Source organism: Loxodonta africana, chromosome 2 (assembly GCF_030014295.1).
Source record: "Loxodonta africana isolate mLoxAfr1 chromosome 2, mLoxAfr1.hap2, whole genome shotgun sequence".
Taxonomy (NCBI): Eukaryota; Metazoa; Chordata; class Mammalia; order Proboscidea; family Elephantidae; genus Loxodonta; species Loxodonta africana.
In genome coordinates this window covers 41393328-41416365 of record NC_087343.1, presented here as the reverse complement: position 1 = coordinate 41416365, position 23038 = coordinate 41393328, and the positions used below count along the sequence as shown (strand labels likewise).

Here is a 23038-nt window from a genome sequence, read left to right as displayed (position 1 = left end):
AACTATGTATGGGGTGTAAGGGAGATGAAATCTTGAAGGAAGGAAAAATGGCTAAATTTGGAGGATTGTTTTCAATTTTCCCAGTTATATAAATTTTAAAAGTTAAGGTTTTTCTCTTGTAATTTTCTTTAGCACAATGAACAAAATGTTCCTGGTAAGGTTTACCAATTGCTACCTGGTCTTTCCTTCTCCCAAAGTAGTTCAAATGCAGTGCAATAAGATGTCTCTGCTGAACCATTGGTGCAGATTGTTCCTACTCCATTTCTGTGCCGTGCAGGTTAGCAGGGCAGTTCAGTCCTTGAATGCAAGGTAAAGATGAATAGTGGCCACTTGGAGTGTCTGCATGTTCCCAAGAGGAGAATGAGCCCCAGGCCGTCTGGTCTTGTCAACTCTTTGGTTGGCAGCTTGGCTCCTTTCTTCCTGACTAGGTCTCAAAGAACTTGTTCTCAGTGAAATAACATCCATTTATTCCTGTGGAAGTGGGAAAACAAGGAGGTTTTTTGTTTTTTTTGTTTTTTTCTGCTTGCTCAAAGCCTCAGTACAAAGAGGAGTAAGTTTAAGGCAAAGTGTTTTGGAATTGGAATAAGTTGCAACCAAACTTCTCCATTGACTTTGTGTCCTTGGAATCCATGAAGGAATTTAAAAAATTGTGTGCTTCTTTATTGAAGAGGAAGAATTTAGATTTATCTGAATCCAGTATATGAAGCTGTATACCAGCTGTATTGACTTATTGTCTTTGTGAATAGTGATTTAATTCTTATTAATACGATATTTTGTAGCAAAATTGCTTCATTAATTTTAGCAGTAAAGAAAACACTACTGGAGAATTAAAATTAACTTTAAGAAGATACCATTTTAAATGTGTACAATTCTCTGCTCAGTATGTATCTTCACCATGCCATGAAATCTTGACTATATTTCTATTCCCCTTCCCTCAGCAAAATGGAGAGACCCATCTCTAACATATGGAAGCATTTTCACACTCAAGTTATTCTGAGGGGGAAATGTGTGATTTACAAATGTTATCAAATGAAATATGTATTTCCAAATGCTACCAGGTTGACCAAGTAAATCCTAAGACACGTTTTGCATCTCTATTACCCCATAGACATAAATGAGGGCATAGTGTAGAGAAAGAGTAAGCAGCTCTTTCTGGCATTATCAATCCAGATGTTCCACATTCATGGTTCATAAATTTATTCAAGTAATCAAAGATTGCAAGCAACCTCATAACAAAAGCACAAAATAGCTTTATTTATAGACAAAATAATTCCTTCAAATTATGAAGAAATGGGTATACTCTGGCAAAAGTTAACATAGTCTCCCAAGTTATTTTTGCCAGTGGCTGAAAATAAATATTGACATGCAGATTTTAAATTGCTAGAATCCCCATGCCATTTGCCTGCAGACATTCTGGAACAACCCTCTTTAGAGTCAGAAAACGAACTGATAAAACGCGAGAATAAGCGAATGTTAGCATCTTGCAGATGGTGAAACATAAGTATAGGAAGACTCATGCAGTACAGGATCACATCTCAACCAGGTTCGTACAGAACTTTGGAAGCAGGAGAGAGCCACCGTAGTCCACAGTCGATTGCATAACATGCTCAGAAAAGAAGCTGTAAAATAGCCATTTAACTCACAATGAAAGCCTTAACTCACAATGAAAACCAGGAGGCAGCCTTCCTTTTAGGAAAAAGCATGAGATTTGATGTCACATTCTACTTGTTTTAGTCCCAGATCTGCTATGCACTAGCTGTGTGATCTTGGGTACATCCTATAATTTTAAAACCTTAGATCTCGTCCTTAAAAGGGGTTACAGATACTGGGTGGACCCCCAAGACTATGGCCCCTGAACACCCTTCCAACTCAGAACTGAAACCACTCCCAAAGTCCATCTTTCAGCCAAAGAGTAGACAGGCCTATAAAACAAACAATAACACACATGAGGAATGTGCTTCTTAGTTCGATCAAGTATAGGAGACCTAATGGGAAACACCAGCCCAAAAGCAAAGATGAGAAGGCAGGAAGGGACAGGAAACCTGGACGAACAGACAAGGGGAACCCGGAGAGTAAAGGAAAAGAGGGAGAGTGCTGACACTTTGGGAGGATTGCAACCAATGTCACAAAAAAGATTTGTGTACACATTTTTGAATGGGAAACTAATTTGTACTGTAAGCTTTCACCTAAAACACAATTAACTAATAATAATGGGACAAAAAAAAGGTTTAATAACATACTCCTTGAGGACTGTATAATGTAATAAGAGCTGCAGCTTATGAACATTTCTTAAAGATGTCTGACACTCTGCTAAGTGTAAATAAAATGCATTGCCTTGCTTAATCCTTACAGCAACTCTGTGATGTAGGCCTTCTGATCCTCATTTTATAGATGAGGAAACCCAGCCTCAGAGAGGCAAATGACCTGCCCTAAATCACATGGTTAGTAAATTGAGGAGATGGACTTTAAATCCAGGTCTAATTTTCTCCAGATTTTAGATGTTTAAAACCATGCATTCTAGCTTCTGGTAATCATTCATTGATTCACCTAATATTAATATATTTAAATAGGCTTTATAATTGATCAAGTACAGTGCAAACATAAGTTTCCATGTTATGCCAGTGCATAAAAGAAGCACTGTATGAAATCAATGAGTCCTAACTCTTTAAAATATTACTTCTTTAGTATATATTAAGTTAAATATTTCAAAAGGCAAAAGGGTAAAGATTAGTCATGATATGCTTTCATATGGTAACCACAGTCTTTAAGAAGAAATAGAGAATTAATTCAAAAAGTAATGTCTTGACACTGAAACACTAGTAAAATTTAATGGACTATACTGTGATGTTTACTGTAAAAGATCTGTTGGAAAACAAAGAAGATCCTCCTGAAGTCATTCCAGCCAATGATCATTCCCACATATAAAGTACACGGTACATGATGACCATGTTTTTTGGGATCAATTACAGAACACCTTTAAAAATAAAGTCAGTTTCTTCAGTAATCACTGTATTTGATCGACAGGGTGATTTTGCCTGATGATCTCTACTAACTGAGGTAATTAAAACTCACTGTTTTGCGAATCTGTGCCCTGTTCTATTTATATAGGTATTAGTCGAGTAAATGACTTAAGATATGGGAAGAATTTTTCTTCACTTAAATTATTAATGCTGCAAATCTCAAGGTTCTAAAACACAAATGAAATTAAATCAGTGGCTACAGCCCATTATCACAAATAACTGAATTATAAACTAAGCATCACAGTTTGGAATTCAGGTTGGGGTGAGGGTTTTCAACATAGACATTCAGTGCTAGGAATGAATTCTAGCATTTTGGTCCTACTTCCAGAAGGGTAGCGAGGTCTATCTATGCTTGACACAACTTCTAATTCTTCTTGCTTCTTGCTCTTATTAGATACTTTTTATCTCTATACCTTGGTTTTTCAAAATTGGTTTGTGTCTACATCTAGAACAGTGCAAACCAGTGGAAGGAAAAGTCTAGAATCACTGTGTCCCTTGAAGATTATCAGCATGAGAAGCAGATGTGTTCAGAAAATGGGATGGATTAGACAAACTTTAGGTAGTGATGATTATATTCAGTGGGATTGAGAGAAAGTTTTCCTATCTTCTCTAATTTCCTATTCAGAAACGATACTGATTCTAAAAATGAGTGTTCTCTTTAACAGCTTGGCATTGATGAAAAGAGAAATAACTTTCTTTGTTTTGTTCTAATGTTGATTCTTTTCTCTAGTGCTTGCTTCTCGTAAATAAATCTAAACTAAGGAATGCTGGATTTCTTAAAGTTGGAAGTTTATAACTTCATTTCCAATGAAAATTTAAACCAGTTCAAAAATTTCAGAATTTGATTGAAGGAGATGAGGGGTTTCCCACTTTTACTGCATATACTGCTGTATTTCTTACAACTAGTCTTCCAGCTGGGGGACCACCTTTTATTTATAGTACTCAATGTTGGTTATAAGTTCAGGAGGGTTCACCGGGCTGAAATCATTCCAACAGTATCCATTTATCTTGTGTCTCAAGTTGAACTGGTACTTTGTGGGTCAGCTTGGAAACATTCCGTGTAAACTGCCCCAGTAATGTCTCTGTTTACCTCTGGGGTCCTATACCTTCAAGCTAGTGCAAAGGACTCAAAAGAGAACCAAGAGTGCCCCATCACAGTTAATGATGTCACTCTGTGGCCTTAACACTTCCTTCTTTAAAGATGTACTCTATATTTTGGTGAGTAATCTGTTGCTTATTTCATTCCTTTTGAATGCTTCTGGTTCCTTCATGATTTGTACAGATTCCTTTTCCTTTGGGGCCATAACTTGTCCTTCCTTAAGACTGTATTGGAAAGTTTTAATATAGCTATGTTTTTTTGTTTGTTTGGTCTTTTAAAAAAAATCAAGATTATGATTCAGACCCTCTATGTCTTTGGTTCCCGGGGCTTGGTTCCAGAGATTGAGGATGTCTGCTATGATTTATCTTTTCTACAGAAGGTATCATTTTTTACAGTTGAGACTTCAAAAGTTTCAAACTCTTTTTAGAGAATCATAGAACTTTGGTTAAGTGCTATGGCTATTAACCAAAATGTCAGCAGTTTTAATCCATTAGCTGCTCCTTGAAAACACTTATAGGGCTGTTCTACAGAGTTGCAATGAGTCAGAATCAACTCCACAGCAATGGGTTTGGTTTTTTTTTAGTAAGTCTCCAGGCTAAAGTTTTACTTTGCAGAAATGAATATTTTAATTAACATTTAACAATCTCAAGCAGTGACATTTTCTAAAGAATTTTGTTTCATGAAAAAAGCAACAATCAAGTCTGATTTCAGACATATATTTAAAATAGAAAACAAACTTTTGCCTCATGGGGAAATTCTTGATTGCTTCAAGCAGTATATTTGAATGACTAATTTCAATATCCTTACTACTGTTTTTTTTTTTTTTTTAAGTCTTCAGAGTGGCTCTTGACTTTACATTAAATCATAATAGTCATAGTATATGGTTTGAATAGTAATTAGTTTCTCATTAACTGCCAGGTTACTCAGAACTTCCCTCAGGGTTAGTCACTGACCCTGGACACAGTACAAGAGTCTCCACTGACACTTTCCTCAGCTTGATCTCAATTTATAGAAACCTAAAAAAAAAAAAAATTTTTTTTTTTTATAGGTGCCATTCTCAAACATTAGTGTACTTCTTAAACATTAGTGTGCAGCATGCAAATCACCTGGGGATCTTGTTAAAATGCAGATTCTGATTCAGTAGGACTGGGCTGAGGCCTGAGATTCTGCATTTCTAACAAACTCGCAGCCAGTGCTGCTGGTCTGCGTAGACCTCACTTTGAGGAGCAAGGATCTCCAAGACTACGGGCCACAATTTGAGTTCAGAAACTTCCTGATATTAAAATAAAATAAGAATGGAGAGCAACAAGGAGAAAAGAGAAGATAGAGGTAAGAATTGGGTAAGGCATGAATAAAAAGATCTTTGAGGAAAAATGAAACCTTTCCCATAGAGCTAACATAGAGTAGGCTAGGTGACTGCATATAACATGGAACTGGAGAGGAGGAGGGAAGGGAATCTAACTTTTGTTGAGTATCTTCTATGCAACCTGTAGTTTGGTACATTGAGGAAGATAGGTCGATAGATTGACAAGCTGATAAATAAATAGATGTGTATATATATACGGAGATGACAGATACAGATAGCTAGCTATTCTGCTTTCCTCCAAAAAGGTTTGAAGAGGAAGCTGTACTAGTTGATCTCACATGCAAAGCATTGCTTCAATTCTCAAAACAATTCTTTTTAAAAATATATACAGAGAGAAATAGATATGGGTATAGATACAAGTGAAAACCTGAGGCTTGGAGTAATTTTTTCAAAGCTCCAAAATTCATGCTTTGACCAGTCAAAGGGCCAGACACAAGTGAAAGAGCACGAAGCAGACAGGGGCATAAAGGAAAGTATTGGGAACCAGAGTGAGAAGAACTCTGAAAAAGCAGGCAAAAGATGACAACAAAGAACTGCAAACTAAAACAAGATAAATATGAACATTAAACAGTAGGGAAATCCCTTTTTCTACTGTCCCCACCCCTCGACTTCCTAGCTCACACTGTCCTTCAAACTGCCAAATAGACAGATGCCAGTTGCAATTTTGAGAAGTCCACACAGCATTCCAACCTTTTGACCTGCTGGCCATAAATTTGGGGCTGGTTTCCCACCATCTTCAGGATGCCAGCTACAAGCTCAGGAGTCCACATGACACCCTTACTTTCTGACATGTTGCTTCCTGTTGCCTTTTTGAGTTCAATAATTCACTGGAACAACTCACAAAATTCATGGAGAATATACGGTACTTATGACTACAGGTTTATTTATAACCAGAAAGAATACACACAAGGAGACACGTAAGGCAAGGTCTGGGAGGGTTCCCTACGTGACGCTTTCATATCTTAAGGGACACTCTACCCTTCCGAAAGCAGAAGTTCTCATCAAACAGGAAGTTCTCTGAGCCTTAGGGCTCCAGGCTTTTATTGATGCACAATGGGTTAAATCATGCCTCCAGCAGCTTGTTGATATCAGCCTCCCAGGTGAGTCTCTTCTGGTCTGTCCAGTCCCTACTCACCAGCACAGATCCTCAGGTGTGACCTGAAAGTCCCAGACCAAGGCACCCCAATTGCTCCAGGGGTTATTTCTCCAGAGCCAAGAACAAAGTCCACCTTACTTGGGACAAAAACTAGGTCCTTTACCCCACACCCACTCAGTATTCTCCTCCCATTTCCTGATCTGCTTTTATCTTGGTAGATCCTTTGAAACCATTTCTCTGAGATGATTAATCTCCCAGAAGCACTCAACAAAATCTTCCAGTTACCTTCCTAAATGAAATAGGTTTTTTGTCAGAAGCTGCATGCTGGTTAAACACATAAAATAAGGGACAGGGAAAAGACCTTACAACCTACCCAATATTTTGGGAGGAAATGGTACATATTAAAATAAGGGGAGAAGCCAGCATAACTGGACTAAACCAAAAGCTAAGAAGTGTCCTGAATATAACCAAACACTTTGAAGGACAGAGTAGCTGGGGGGGGGGGGGGGTCTGAGGACCATGGTTTCAGGGGACATCTAAGTCAATTGGCATAACAAAGTGTATTAAGAAAACATTCTGCATCCCAGTTTGGTGAGGGGCATCTGGTGTCTTAAAAGCGAGCAAGCAGTGATCTAAGATGCATCAATTGGTCTTAACCCACCTGGAGCAAAGGAGAATGAAGAACACCAAAGACACAAGGAAAATAAGAGCCCAAGAGACAGAAAGGGCCACATAAACCAGAGACTTCATCGTCTGAGATTGGAAGAACTAGATGGTGCCTGGCTACCACCAATGACTGCCCTGACAGAGAACACAACAGAGAATCCCTGATGGAGCAGGAGAAAAGCGAGATGCAAATCTCAAATTCTAGTAAAAAGACCAGACTTAATGATCAGACTGAGACTAGAGGGGACCCCAGAGGACATGGCCTTCAGACTGTCTGTTAGCCCAGCTAAAACCATTTCCGAAGTCAACTCTTCAGACAAAGATTAGACTGGACTATAAAACAGAAAATGATACTGACGAGGAGTGTGCTTCTTAGCTCAAGTAGACACGTGAGACTATGTGGGCAGCTTCTGTCCGGAGGCGAGATGAGAAGGCAAAGGGAGACAGAGCTGGATGAATGGACACGGGAAGTACAGGGTAGAGAGGAGGAGTGTGCTGTCACATTACAGGGAGAGCAACTAGGGTCACATAACAATGTGTGTGAAAGTTTTTGTATGAGAAACTGACTTGAATTGTAAACTTTCACTTAAAGCACAGTTAAAAAAAAGAGAAAAAAAAAAGGGGGAAAGAGGTTTATATTTACTGTTAACACTGATGACTATAGCACTTTGGAATCCTAAAAAATAACAAAACAAAACAAAGGTATTACATATGTGCATGAAGTTTGAGCTGAATTCTTTCTGGAATGTTGAATGAGTGTTTTGAGTAAAAGTGAAGGACAAGAACATAAAATGCCTATAGAAAGAGTTTAGATGGTGTCATGTTTCCCAGTAACACAAATCCTACCAATCGGTGGCTTTAAAGCACACAACTAAATTGCTCACAGTTCTGGAGGCCAAAAGTCCAAATCAGGTGCCTGTTAAAAAAAAACTGTTACTTGTGTAAAATATGGTACATGTTTCTGTAATTAACTGTTAAAATTATGGAATTTATAGTAACCAAGTAAGATAGCTAAGATTTTATCCAAAGGCAGGGAAACACACAAAACAAAAATATATTCAAGTATTTTCAGTTGGTGTTAGAAATGTCAGAGTGTACTTTGATTTCTTGTCTGTTCTTTTTCTTTTACAGAAAAAACCGTCATTGCTCAGCCAATATTTGTTTTTGAAAAGAGAGAACCAGCTTTTAAGGTAAGATCGCACTGCCTTTCCTTGTGTTTGTCTTTACTGTTACCTGATTAGGGTCCGTGCCCTGGACCAGTCGAGCCAATGAAAAATACTCCAAGTCCGAAAGAGTGCGAAAGTTTATAAAGGAGATGTATACATCACCAGGGACTCGGCAGCAACACAGGCTGTCTCTATGGGGTCCCAAAGAGCAATTTTACATCAGAGCTTATATAGAATCTTACAAGCGTTACAAGTGTCTTTGTAGTCCCTGCCAGACATTTCTTAATCACGCTAATGATATTTATATCAGATACCTGGGCTGTGATTTTCCTGTGGGGGTTATAGGCCACAGGTGGTCGGGTGTAACGAAAGGTTATTCGCATCAGTTTAAAACAAAGAACAAAGTCATTAACATTTGGCCAAAACAAAGTCATTAACAGAGGTATGCAAAAGAGGAGGCAGGCAGAGCAAGAAGAACTTACAGGTTCATCATGGCATTAGTTTTGTCAAGCGCTCAGTCACCCATTTCGAAAAAGGAGAAAAAAAGGGGTGACATTTACTTTAACAAAGAAAATTGTATTTCAAGTAGCTAACTGTACTAAAAGATGACATTACTGCATACGTGTATGTTCTTGTTTACCACATAGCAGAGCGGTGCCTCCAGAAGGATTCAGAGACAACAGTCAGACTGGCATGGGAAGTCAGGAGCCTTGTCTGGAAGCCACGGAGAATATGTTGGTTTTACTAAAATTACATGTTTATATGGGGTGATTTGGAAAGAGGACGACTTGAAAGAGATTAGAAGGGCTGAAGCTCCTCATGGATCCTGCTACTGACCTAGCATAAAACTGGGTGTAAAGTAAAAGTTCCCAACTGAGATGTTTGATTTAAAAGGGGTCTTAAGGTCCCTATCTGCTTTTTCAGAATCAGTAAAATCATCTACTTTGAAAGACACACAATAAGATTAGTAGCATTCTCGCTTTAGCTTAACTATTATTTCTTTGTTAATCATTCTTATTTATACAATTAATTCACTCTAACCCACCACTACCCACTGCCATCGAGTCGATTCCAACTCAGCGACCCTATAGGACAGGGTAGAACTGCCCCATAGAGTTTCCAAGGAGCACCTGGTTGATTTGAACTGCTGACCTGTTGGTTAGCAGCTGTAGCACTTAACCACTACGCCACCAGGGTTTCCTAATTCACTCTAGAAAAGAAACTCAACATTCAAACCCTAGATTTCTCAACCTAGGGTTTGAATCATCTCCAAGCTCTTGCTAAAAAAGCAGATTCCCTTCAGCAGCCTGAGAGTCCTCCCCTCAAAATTTGCATTTTAAACCAGCTCTTCTCACAAGGATTCTCTAATCACTGAAATATAATACCACGATAGTAGACTTGGCTTTTTCTTGAATCACCTGCCTGATTGAATAAAGGTGAGCTGCTTTGTCCAGGCTGGGCTGAATAGACCTGGCTTCTGAGAATTCTGTTATAAAGCGACAGGAAAGAAATCTCATGTCAAAACAGCAGTCGGCTCTAACTGGCAGTTTTGTTTCCTTTCAGAGACCTGCAGAAGACACCCTGTACAAAGCAGCAGAGCATGGTAATGATTTACATCCTGTATGTCAAAATCAATCTTTATAGAAGAAAATATGCAAACACAAGCATTTTGGTATGTGCACACAGACGCTGTGAAACCAACACTTAATGGTTTTCCTTGTTTTTAAACATGCAAGTAGGCTGGCTTTTATTTTGGAAGATGTCATGCCAGGTACCTGAGAACACGGATGTTAACACTAAAATTCCGTGATTCTGCACTGCCTGACCCTCAGGCAACCCACCAAAAATCTTCTCCTTAGAAACTCAGAATTAATATGCAATTTCCTGCTGAATCTCCTCCTTTTTAATTGTTTCATACTACATACTATGATATGCCTATTGGTTTATAGTCACCAAGACGTTAATCCCAATGTTTAAAATTTATGCATCGGTAGTTAATATGTTATCAAGTGATTTTCTCGGTAGACAAAAGGAAACTCTATATATCCTTCCATATCATGGGAAAAGGATAGTGTGTCATTGTAAGCAGTTTTGCCCTACATGTTGAATTTCTTGTAGAACTTAATGGTTTTTCAAGAAAGTGTGTACTATCTTCGTCTTTTACTATCTCTACTACAGATTCTCAGTCCCAAGGAGGTAGGTGTAGTCTTAACTGTTGACTGATCAGTGCTAATGTTTACTGTGAGCGTGAAATTACTAAGAAACTTTTCAAAAGGGAAATATTTAAAGGCTACCCATTGGATTGTTTTTTATAATATATTGTTATGTGCAAATTGCAGGCTATAAAATGGACTGTACAGTGAGTGACTTTAAAATTTCAATTTATCAGTTTCAAAAAAAAGACTAGATGGCCATAGATCAAGATATTAATAGTGGTAATCTTAGGTAATGAGATTACAAGTAATCTCCCCCCACCCCTTGTATTTTGCTGTGTTTTCCAAGATTCTGCATTGAGCATGTATACACTCTGTAATTAGGGGGAAATGATATTTTTAAAGTCAACATCTGCTTAAATAAATGGATGCCTGCCCTTTAAAATGACGAGTTATTCTAAGAACTTTATCACACATCATATTCTGAGTAAATCAGTAATTTAGCTTGCCTCTCTTCTACCCCCAAAGCACTCTGGTGATTATTTTTATGATAGGTCATATTGCCCTTTGCCTTGTAATATAGCTGTTGATGTATATGTCTGTCTCTTCCACTGTAAGTTTCTTGAGGTCATCTTTATTCCTGATACAGTGTCTTGCACATGTGAGTACTCGTGAAATACTGAATTAAATGGGAATGAATTTATAATCCTAACTAGAGGCATACTGCATTTTTTCCACTGATAAAAATAAACCAAAATTTTTTATAACTCAGTGATATAGAAAATTTTATAAAACAGCAAAAATCCAAATCAAAACAAACAAAAAAACCCACTTCCCTATTGACTTTCGTTTTCAATCTGCTTTCAGAGTCACCCTTGTCCCACAAGAGAATGAGATCAGCATCCTTCGCTGACCACCCCACCTTCCCCCCTTCTGGGCCAGGTAATAAAGAGCTTCTAGAACCCCAAGCCTGATACTCTGACTTTTCAAGATCCATTCTCATTTATGATGAATTTTCATTCTCAGCTACCAGAAAATGCTGACATTTTAGTGACAAATCAAATAGAGGCTTCACAAGTATTCATGGAATAATACTTTATGAATTCTAACCCCCCAAATCCAGATAGTATGCATGTTTAATTTTGGTAGAAAGCTTGAACATGGTGATGTTTTCTAGGACTTCATATTTATGATTATATTTTATACAGTATAGCCCTAGAAAAGAAGCAACAATTGTTTAAATTCTTATTCTAAAGTTTGTTTTGGGTTCCTATCCTAAAGTTTAAAACATGATTCCATTTGAACTTTTCACTAATTAAAACATTACTTCTTTTTATTTGAAATTTTTAAGGCTTTGCTAAGTAAAATTATTTTTATCATAATAAAATATTTGCAATGGTTGGAACTTTCTCCACATTTAAATTATGATTTGTATTCTTGTGTGTTTTTGTTTCTGATGAACCTTTCCTTAATAATATACACCACACAAGTTGGTCTTACCACTAATAAATAAAAAACACAAACTATTCACTTCCTTTTAACTCACCCCCTTCTACCCAAAACTACATTAATTTCTAAACTAACAAATCTATATTCTTATTAACAATTCCAAGCGTGACTGAGTAATAGTGTGCCAAGCTCCTTTCAGACAGAGAAAAGCCACCCTCCTGCTCAACACAAGTTACAGACACTAAGAGGGATAGGGGTCCTAATCCAGAGGCCAAGGCGGTCTGTCTTACTGCATTTGTGCATAAAGCAAGGGGATGGCTTTAACTCCAATTCGTTTTAATTTTCAAGAATCAGATTCCCCCTGCAAAGGAAAAAAAAAAAAAAAAACCGGGAAAGAACAAATAAGGGAACATTGATATCAGTAAGCACTAGTCCAATCCATGCTATGCAGAATATTGGTGGTGCTGGAGAGGAGAAAAATAGTACAACTTGGTATGGCCCATTCACTGTTGGCTTTTGATAGTAACGATAAAAACCATTTGTTAGAGAAGCAATTATACCTCAATATTTACGAATGTATTATACTTTGAAGAAGGAATTCGTCTTTTCTCATTTCTATTAACCAATGCCCAAACCAGAAAACCAAACCCATTGCTGTCCAGTCGATTCCGACTCATAGCAACCCTACAGGACAGAGTATAAACTGCCCCATAAGGTTTGCAAGGCTGCCTTTTATGGAAGCAAGTGGCAGCCGTCTGCGACGTTCAGTGGAGCAGCTAGTGGGTTCGAACCGCCCACCTTTCCTTTAGCAGCCGAGTACTTAAACACTGCACCACCCAGGCTTCTTAATCAAAAACCCAAAGGTAGCTATTTCTGCAATTTGCAATCTAAAGGCAATCCCTTTGAAATATATAGAAATCCTATACTTTCAGCCACCACCACAGTCATATCCCACCCACACATGTCATAGAAAAATAACCTTGCATAACCCTCGTCTTCAGGTATACTTATGAAGGCGGAGGCGGGGGCAGAATTTGTTAAGTTTCGTAGCATTCTACAGGAAACACAGAGGGTTCATTATCAGTTCGTGTTCATAATCCGTAGAATTTCTTTCGGTACATTATTTCATGACTCTAAAGCCTACTGAATTTTCTGTTAGCGATCTAATGTCACTTGTGAGAACTATGGAGCAAAACTCCTGCGGTAATCACGCATTTTTAGCAGAGCCACGTGAGTCAGAATTGACAGCAAGGGTTTTTGGTTTTAGCAGCTGTAATGCTCACTGCTAGTTCCAACAGCGACACCTACTGGTGAGCTCATACAAGACAGTCAAACCCCATACAGAAACTGACACTCTAATGGGTGTAAAATTGTTTAAACGTTTTTTTCTTACAGTGAATAAAAACAATGTTTTTATGTCACCAACTCTTGTGCAAAAGAAGGTCGATATGAACAATACAAAAGGAGGTATGTAGCTTCTTTCTATTACAACAATGTCAAAAATTTTGTATTTTACTTCTACATTTGAATCTGTTTGTGAATGAGTGTTGAGGGTATGAGGGTAAGCAGAGTGACCAATCATGAAGGAATACACTTGGTAATCCTGAGCCCATGGTCAAAATGAACAGTTATTGGGTAAAAGCGAGGTGGGGAGTAAGGAGTAGGCAATGCACTGGCTATTTTGACTTTGACTAGTTATATCAGCCCCTCATTTAATCATTACTTTAGAAAACAAGCATTATGTAAGACAAAAAGGGAGGAAGAAGTATTTCACTAAAAATATATTGACCCTTTTATGCTGTTCTTTTAAGGGCCTGTGAAACATACCGAACATGTTCTAAGACCTGCTATTTTGCAGCCACCTCAAGTTCAAAAGTGTGGAAAAGTAAGCAAAACATTTGGGCACAATGCATTGGAATCCTGCAAGATTAAAGAAAAAACAAGCAATAAGGAAAGAAAAACCCCTATGGTAAGGAGTACCTTAATCCTCCATCCTCCTTCTCCTAGGTTGTTGTGAGGCCCACATTCCAGAATTATCCCGTGTGAGAATAGGAGGCGCAATGGAGTGGGCAGGAGCTGGAAGTCAAGAGCCAAAAAATGGGATGGCAATTTTCTGCATCCCTAAATGGTCAACTTCATAGTATGGCTTTGCCAGTTTAGGTCACAACAGGGATTTACTCTATGCCCATCTTCGTGGATAACAGGAGCAAGGAACTATCTGTTCTTGTTGTGAGGCACCATCAAGTTTATTCTGATGCATAGCAACCCTGTGTACAACAGAACAAAACACTGCACCTTGTTCACAATCGTTGCTATGTTTGAGACCATTGTTGCAGCCACTGTGTCAGTCCATTTTGTCAAGGCTTTTCCTCTTTTTCTCTGACCTCTACCTTACGAGCCATGATGTCCTTCTCCAGGAACTGGTCCCTCCCGATGACACGTCCAAAGTACATGAGATGAAGCCTCTCCATCCTCGCTTCGAAGGAGCACTGTTGCTGTACTTCTTCTAAGACAGACTTGTTCATTCTTCTGACCATCATGGTATATTCAATATTCTTCACCAACACTGTGATTCAAATGCATCAACTCTTCTTCGGTCTTCCTTATTCACTGTCTAGCTCTCACATGCATATGAGAAGATTGAAAATCTCATGGCTTGGCTCTGGTGAACCTTAGTCCTCAAAGTGAAATCTTTGCTTTTCACACTTAAAAGAGATCTTCTGAAGCAGATTTGCCTGATAAAATATGTCATTTGATTTCTGGATTGCTGCTCCCATGGATGTTGATTGTGGATCCAAGTAAAATGAAATCTTTGACAAGTTCAAACTTTTCTCTGTTTATCATGATGTTGCTTATTGATCCAGTTGTGAGGATTTTTTGTTTTCTTTATGTTGAGGTATAATTCATACTGAAGGCTATATAGTCTTTGATCTTCATCAGTAAGTGCTTCAAGTCCTCTTCACTTTTAGTAGGCAAGGTTGTGTCATCTGCGTATTGCAGGTTGTTAGAACCGGATGTCCCATTCTTCTTCACATAGTCCAGCTTCTCAGACTATATGCTTAGCATACAAATTGAATAACTATGGTGAAAGGATACAACCCTGACACACACCTTTCCTGACTTTCAGCCAAGATCCATCTGACATGAGCAATGATATCCCTTGCTCACATCCTCATCTGAATCTGGCTTGAATTTCTGGCAGTTCCCTGTTGATATACTGCAGCAACTGTCTTTGAACTATCTTCAGCAAAATTTTACTTGCATGTGATATTAATGATATTGTTTGATAATCTCGGCATTCTGCTGGATCACCTTTCTTTGGAATAGACACAAATATGGATCTCTTCCAGGCAGTTGGGCAGGTAATTGTCTTCCAAATTTTTTGGCATAGATGAGTGAGTACCACCAGCGTTGCATCCATTTGTTGAAACATCTCAATTGGTATTCCATCAATTCCTGAAGGCTTGTTTCTTGAGAATGCCTTCAGTGCGGTTTGGAATTCTTCCCTCAGTACCATCGGTTCTTGATCATATGCTACCTCCTGAAATGGTTGAATGTTAAAAAATTCTTTTTGGTAGAGTAACTCTGTGTATTCCTTCCATCTTCTTTTGATGTTTCCTGTGTTGTTCAATATTTTGCCCACAGAATCCTGCAAAACTGCAACTCAAAGCTTAAATTCTGTGTTGAGTTCTTTCAGCCTGAGAAAGGCCAAGAGTGTTCTTCCCTTTTGGTTTTCTAACTCTGGGTCTTTGCACATTTCATTATAATACTTTACTTTGTCTTCTTGAGCTACTCTTTGAAATCTTCTGTTCAGATCTTTTACTTTATCATTTCTTCCATTTGCTTTAGCTATTCTACATTCAAGAGCAAGTCTCTTCTGAGGGCCTGGGGAGCCTCTGGAAACATATAAGAATTCTCTCTTCCAACCATGGTAGTGGCAGAATCACTTTTGTGGGTCTTTCTAAGGAGATATTCATTTTACTCAGACCATGTAGTTATGGCTTTCGGTATATAGCATAGTTTTACCTGTGGCTTCCAGCATAGACACTGGCGAGGAAACATAGGACGGGTAGGTTTGAATTTGAGAGTAATTACTCCTTGTTTCCAGCTAACCTATTCAGGGTTGGTCACATAGTTTTGTTTTGTTTTCTCATACTGAGTTTGAGGACATTGACATACAGAAGCATAAAAAATTCAACTCAATGAAAAAAAAATCAGATTGGTGCTAATCCTAACTTTGACACTATCTGCCTATGTTTGGGTCCCTGGTCAAGACACTCAGCCTTCTCTTTTTACCTGTGAAGTGAGGGAATTACGCTCAGTCAGCATTTGCCAACATTTTTATATTTCCAAACCTTTGTAAGATGTGATCTCATGAAACCCATTATAAATTTAAAAAATCATTTCATCATTTCTGCATGATATATGTGATTTTAAATAAAACACATTTTAATTTCAGATAAGTATATTATTAAAGGTTTATTTAAACCTAATCTAATAATCATACATATTATATAAAGATAAATTCTTATGTTTATTCATTTAAGAAGTGATATGTATTGTTTATTTTGTTTTAAATTATGTAAACAAAAAGTATGACGTGTTGACTAATTTCTAAAATGTTACGATATTGCATTTGACTTTGGAACAGCATGTACTATAAACCGTAGATTAAAATTTTGGTTACATGCTATGACCTCAAAAGTAGATCAACATTTCTTTCTTGGCCTTATATTTGGTAATCTTGCATTGCATACTTTCAAGATCAAACTTATTAAAATATTTCTTGTACTTTATTCCTAAATAATGATGTGAGAGACAGAATTTCAGGCTATTGCTTGCAAGCATTTCCTCTTGAATAACTTATTAAGGGTATGAACAATCCTTATTCTCAATTAACGAAATGCCCATCATTGCATTATCTCTGTTTCATGATCCAAAGACATACTATATATAAGATGCTATGCCAGAATTTTGACCAAATGAATGTAATTTATAGATCTCATGAAAATTTTTCCTAGGCAAATTTTGTAGAACCATTTTTTTTTATGTTCCTTATTAACTAGTTTTCAAAATTAGGTCAATTTTTATTCATCTTGTCATTAATCAATGGCCAGTTATTGTATATTACTTACACAATAGATGCTTATATGGCTTAAACTAGTTTAAGCCATGTAAGGTCAAGAACTGTCATCTGGCTGAAAGACAAATATCTGAGGACTGAGTTATGAACATGTACTTTGATCTTTGCATGCTGTCTTGATATATATGTTTCTAAGTGTGCAATTCAATGACATTAATTACCTCCACCATGTTGTGCTACCATCACCACTGTCCATTTCTAAAAGTTTTACATCACCCCAAAAAGAAACTCAGTACCTCTTCAGCAATAACTCCCAGTCTCCCCTGCCCCTATCCACTGGTATCCACTCATCTTTGGTCTGGGTGGATTTACCTATTCTAGACATTTCATATAAGTGGTATCATACAATATTTGTCCTTTTGTGCCTGGGTTTTTTCACTTAACATAATGTTCTCAAGGCTGACCCATGTCGTGGCATGTATCAGAACTCCGTTACTCTTTATGGCTGAATAACATTCCGTTATATGTCTACGGCAATGGGTTTTTTTTATGTCTATGCCATATTTTGTTTATCCAGTCATCTATTGATGGACATTTTGGCTATTGCAAATAATGCTGCAGTGAACATGGTTGTACAATCTCTTGATACATATTTGTCAGCTCTCAAACCACTGTTACAAAGGGAAAATATTCAAAATTATTTGTATTGATTGATATAAAAAGAGCAGTGGAAACTTACCCCATCTGCCTTTAAAGACATGAACCCCCCAGGATCATCTTTGCAAATCCCTGGTGGGGGGAGGGAGCCGTTCACAAAACATTGGAAACCTGAAACCAGATAATTTGTAGGGTTCCTTCCAGCTCTAAAATTCCTCGCTCCTACGTTCATATATTAATGCACAGAATGTGCACATCGGACAGAGTGATTAATTAGTTCAGTTTCTAGTCAAAAGTTTCAAGATGAAGAGCTGAATGGGGTTTCCTTCCACCGTGAGTGGCTGTGACGGTGAGCAGTCCCTGGATTCCATTATTCTGAAGTTAGTGTTACTAACCCAGAAACGAGAATTAACTCTATTAGGCTAAAGAGTTAAAAGTAACAAAAGATAATGAGATTTCCCAACATCGTTACTAAGCGTAAGTCTCCTGACAGACAGGGAAGGGCTCAAATGTCAGCTCCGTTCCCGGTTGTGTGTGGCCTGGGCATGTTATTTAAGTTCTTTGAGTCAGTTTCCTCATCTGTAAAATGTGGATAATAGAAGTACAAAATCTATAGAGTTGTTATGAGAAATAGATGAGATAATGTACATAAACTGCTTAGGGCTATACTTCAACAGAGTAAGTTTACATTAACAGTCAATTCTCATTGAACATAACTGAGACCAATAGTTAACTATAAAGTCACTGTCAACACTGAAATAGCAAATACCGAACAATTGCTCCTAGAGGAACTACAGGCTTAGGTTCCTGAAAGCCACAACATGTTTTATTGACCAATCAATGTATAACCTTGTTTCATGTATGTTTCTGTTTAAAGACTCTTGATTTAATATATACTGTTGATTGATTAGCATTGAACTTATGGCCAACAATGCTATAACTCATGGCTGAAAGCAGCTTATCTAATACACATATTTTCTCTGTAAGGCACATCACAGCCTTCTTGTGCTTAGGAACATTAGACAGCACTTCAGCACCACACTTGGGTGCCATTTTAATCAGCAAAATTGCCAACAAAAAGCACAAAAATGTGAAAAACGTGACATTAAACAAGCCACAAAAAGGACACTTGTTTACAGTATGAGGACTAGAATAAGAAGTCAGACTCTGCCTTTTTCTTTTCGACTTCAGCTGGGAACGTACACGACTCCAGTTTTTCGCTGCTCTGTGCATGTCCACAAATGACCGTGAAAGGGCTGCGAGTGCTAACTTTGGGGTTACAAATAAATTTTAGCAAGTAGGCAAATTCACATATACAGAATCTGCAAATAACAAGAATCAACCGTAACTATTGTTTCCTTGCCTCATGTTCCTGTGGTTAGACCAAAATCTGTTGCCATGGAGTCAATTCCAACTCATAGCAACCCTGTAGGACAGAGTAGAACCAGCCCTTAGGGTTTCCAAGGAACTGCTGGTGGATTTCAACACCGACATTTTGGTTAGCAGCTGAGCTCTTAGCCACTGAGTCACCAGGGCAATGTAGTTAAACTTTCTGATGGATTTCTTTTCTTTCAGATTTCTGAGGGAAATTCCTATTTGCTAAGTGACAATCAACCAAGTGCCAGAATCTCAGTCCAGGTGTCTACTAACCAGCATTTTTTAAGTGCTACTTCAGTAGGGTATGTTAACAGTGAGAAAATGAAAGTGTTGCCCTTTCATTCTTGCTTTCTTTTATCATTAAAGGCATTCAGAGAAAATAAGATAAAGTGCCAAGATTTCCGTTTGAAAGATTTTTATAAAGAATACAAGTTTAAAATGCTGTTCAAAATGTCTCTGATATCTAAACATTATCATATTAATATTCAAGAATCTTTATTATCTCTTTGACTTGGGTGAGAGTGATTCAAAAGGTATAGTTAAACTTTTATTTAGTTTGACAATTATGTGGGTATTAGATTAGGCTTTCCTTTCTGTGACATTCTTTTTTTCTCTTTTATAATTTTTGGCATTATTCATTATTTATTATTATGGGTTGGATACACAAAAAGGAAAGCAGTATGAAAAGTTAATACTGCCTGTATTACCAGTGATGAAGGAATGTTGGATGTGAGAGAAGATTAAGACTAGTTGTGGGACATAAGCTGACTGATATGATTAGGGCAGTTGCCTACTGACCACATCTCCCTATGAATAGAGGACTGCACGTCTTTGAGTTTCTCATCATGCAAACCAATTTTAAATTAAAAAAAAAAAAATCTGAGAGGTATGAAAAGATCAAACCGCTGCAAGCTCACGTATAACTGATGAAGTCAGCTGGCTTTGCTTTGGCCCTGGTGACTTCTGATTGCTAAAAGCACCGGCCAATTGGGGAAGAGGAAAGTGAAGATTAGAGAAGGTTATACTGGAAAAGCATAAACGTAAGGGCCGGACAGCACACCTGGCTGGTCATGCAGCCAGTACCGTGACTGACACGAAACCTGTTTGGACTGGTCTCTACCAGTGCTGTAAGAGTTGTTAAATATTTGGAATGTCATCCACCCCTGCAAGTATCTAGCTCAGTTTTTCCTTCATTTCTTATTAACGTCAAATAAACAAAAGTGACCAGTACATGTCTTTTTATACTTTGCATAAATTTATTAGTTCACTTGGTTATTTCACCTGCTATGATTTGAAATGGTTTTATCCATATTTTTAAAATAGCAATTGTTTATTTTTTTCCCTCAGATGTCAACTAAATGAAGATAAGTGCTCTTTTAAAAGCTACAGTTCTGATTTTGTTTTTGGAGAAAACATGGTAGAAAGAGTTTTGGTAAGATTTTGGTATATGGTTATATTATATAGATGGCTGTCACTTCAAATTTCTGAGACAAATTGATTAAAAGAATGTTTAATTGAAATATAATTTTTAACTCCTGGGTTCAAAGACACATTTTCTTTCTTTAACCAGAAAGTTTCTCTTGGGAAGCATGTTCTAGTTGTCAGAATAATAGATAGGAACTCACAGAGGAAGGGAACTGTATAATTATGACATTATTACCTATGCAAAATTTTAAATAGTTCTTTGACTTGCATTAAACCAAAGATACCCAAGGAAATCCCAGAATCATCTGCAATAATTAGATAAGCTCAACTGCTAATGATATTTTAATACAGATTTTCAATAGCATTTTTATTAACAAAATACCTTTAAATCATTTGCAAATTTATTCTCATTGGTTAACAACCACTCTCCCCTTTAAGCTCTTACATTTGAAAAGCTAGTTTTAAGAGGGAAATTATAGTCCTTTATTTGCCTAGGGGAATATATATGCTGAGTGGAAACCCCTAAGTATTATTACCATCATCCTTAGTTAAGACTGAGCAGCCTCCTGTTTGAGACAGTCACTGCTCTACCCTTGACAGAGCTCTGATTTCTAAGACAGAACATAAATCTATAATGGGGAATTATACAGCAAAGTGAGAGGAATAACTGTGCCTGTGGCTTCATCTGGTCTGTCACCTTTTCATACTCTTTCTACCTTTCAACCAGCCTTAGGATCAAGAACTTGACTGAGATAGGCCCAAGGTGGCTAGCTTGTCTTAGGGATATCAGTTACATGAAGAATCCCAAGGAGGCTATAGAGATTTAAAAACCTTTGTAAATGCTCAGATTAACAAAATTATCAACTCATGAGGCCAGCTGATTTCAAGGTTTTTAGGGCTTTCACAGTTAGTCATATTTAACACCTAGTTTGGTCTAGATCTGCCTCAGGCTAGACCCCAAATCCAAGAGTACATGTGCACATAAATAACATGCTCACATATATTATGTAGTTAGGCTTAAAAACCATCAGGGCAAGTAGTTATAAAAGCTAAAGGGGACACTGTGTCCTAGAGGTGCTTATAATCTAGTAAGGAAAGATAGAGAAATATCTATGCCAATAAATTATATTTGGGACTATAGATTTTGTTAAGGAGCCCTGGTAGTGAAGTGGTTAAGTGCTCAGAGGCTAACTAAAAGGTCAGCAGTTTGAACCCACCAGGCCCTTTGTGGAAGAAAGACGTGGCAGTCAGCTTTCATAAAGATTGCTGTCTTAGAAATCCTTTGGGGCAGCTTTACTCTGTCCTATAGGGTTACTATGAGCTGGAATTGACTCCAAGGTAATGGGTTTTAGATTTGGTTTGAGGAGGCACTAGTGTATATTTTTAATTTGGCTTATAAAGGAACTTGAGCTTCCTATTCATTTAAGTTGCTTACATCCTAAAGACAATAGGGTATTTTAGGATTCTCCAGAGGAATAGACATTATACTGGGAATGACAAATTAAAGAGGAATGGCATCACATTCATTGTCAAAAAGAACATTTCGGGGCAGAGCCAAGATGGCGGACTAGGCAGACGTTACCTCGGATCCCTCTTACAACAAAGACACGGAAAAACAAGTGAATCGATCACATACATAACAATCTACGAACCCTGAACAACAAACACAGATTTAGAGACGGAGAACGAACTAATACAGGGAAGCAGCGATAGTTTCCAGAGCCTGGAGCCAGCGTACCAGTCAGGTACGGCACAAGCACAGAGACCTGCTCCACCCCCCTGAACTAACCCCGGGAGGGGGACCAGCCGGTTCCACGGGCGGCGTGGGACGCAGCCGGTAGGAGAAGTCCCCGGGAGGCAGTGACTGATCTTGGAGCAGAAAGAGCAGCATCCGAGCCGGGGAACCGTCCCGCAGGGATTTGGACTGCTCGCAGGTACGCCATAAACACGGAGAGTTGCTCCACCCCCTGAACTAACCCCGGGAAGGGGACCAGCCGGGTCGCGCGGGCGGTGTGGGACGCAGCCGGTAGGAGAAGTCCCCGGGAGGCAGCGACTGGTATTGGAGTGGGGAGAACAGCGTTCCAGCCGGGACACTTGGTCGCGGCACAAGCACGGGGAGCTACTCCACCCATCTGAACTAACCCCGGGAGGGGGCCCACCTGGTTCACGGGGGCAGCACGGCCACGCGGCTGGAGGGACGAGAAGTCCCCGGGAGGCAGCGACTGATTTTGGAGTTGAGAGTGCACCGTCCCAGTAGGGGAGCCTTGACGCTGGGCGTGGGGCTGGAAGCGGAGGATCTGACCGTGACTCCAGCGGGCCAGACCCCCTGGGGGCAATCTCCACACAGCCAGCACACATAGGCGACGCGCCCGCGGGAATCTCAGATATAACAGTCATTCCAAGCAAGACAAGCAACTCTGGCTATATTCTGAGGTGCTACTCTCCTATCTCTCTGTTCCCTCCCCCACCCTCCCCAGGCGG

The 23038-nt window shown here is 38.5% G+C and overlaps 1 protein-coding gene across 2 annotated transcripts in view; it reads left to right on the top strand.

Annotated features, from left to right (window-relative positions):
• The window catches only part of RANBP3L (RAN binding protein 3 like), an 83194-nt gene that overhangs the window by 35235 nt on the left and 24921 nt on the right, over positions 1-23038 (top strand). The window contains exons 2-9 of one of the 2 annotated variants that reach the window (XM_064271312.1): positions 8379-8437; positions 9977-10016; positions 10532-10609; positions 11434-11508; positions 13411-13482; positions 13827-13984; positions 19331-19434; positions 20480-20564. In XM_064271312.1, coding sequence (XP_064127382.1) covers positions 8379-8437; positions 9977-10016; positions 10532-10609; positions 11434-11508; positions 13411-13482; positions 13827-13984; positions 19331-19434; positions 20480-20564 — 671 coding nt within the window. The remainder of the gene's footprint in view (positions 1-8378; positions 8438-9976; positions 10017-10531; positions 10610-11433; positions 11509-13410; positions 13483-13826; positions 13985-19330; positions 19435-20479; positions 20565-23038) is intronic. The other variant, XM_064271309.1, reaches the window with a different exon arrangement.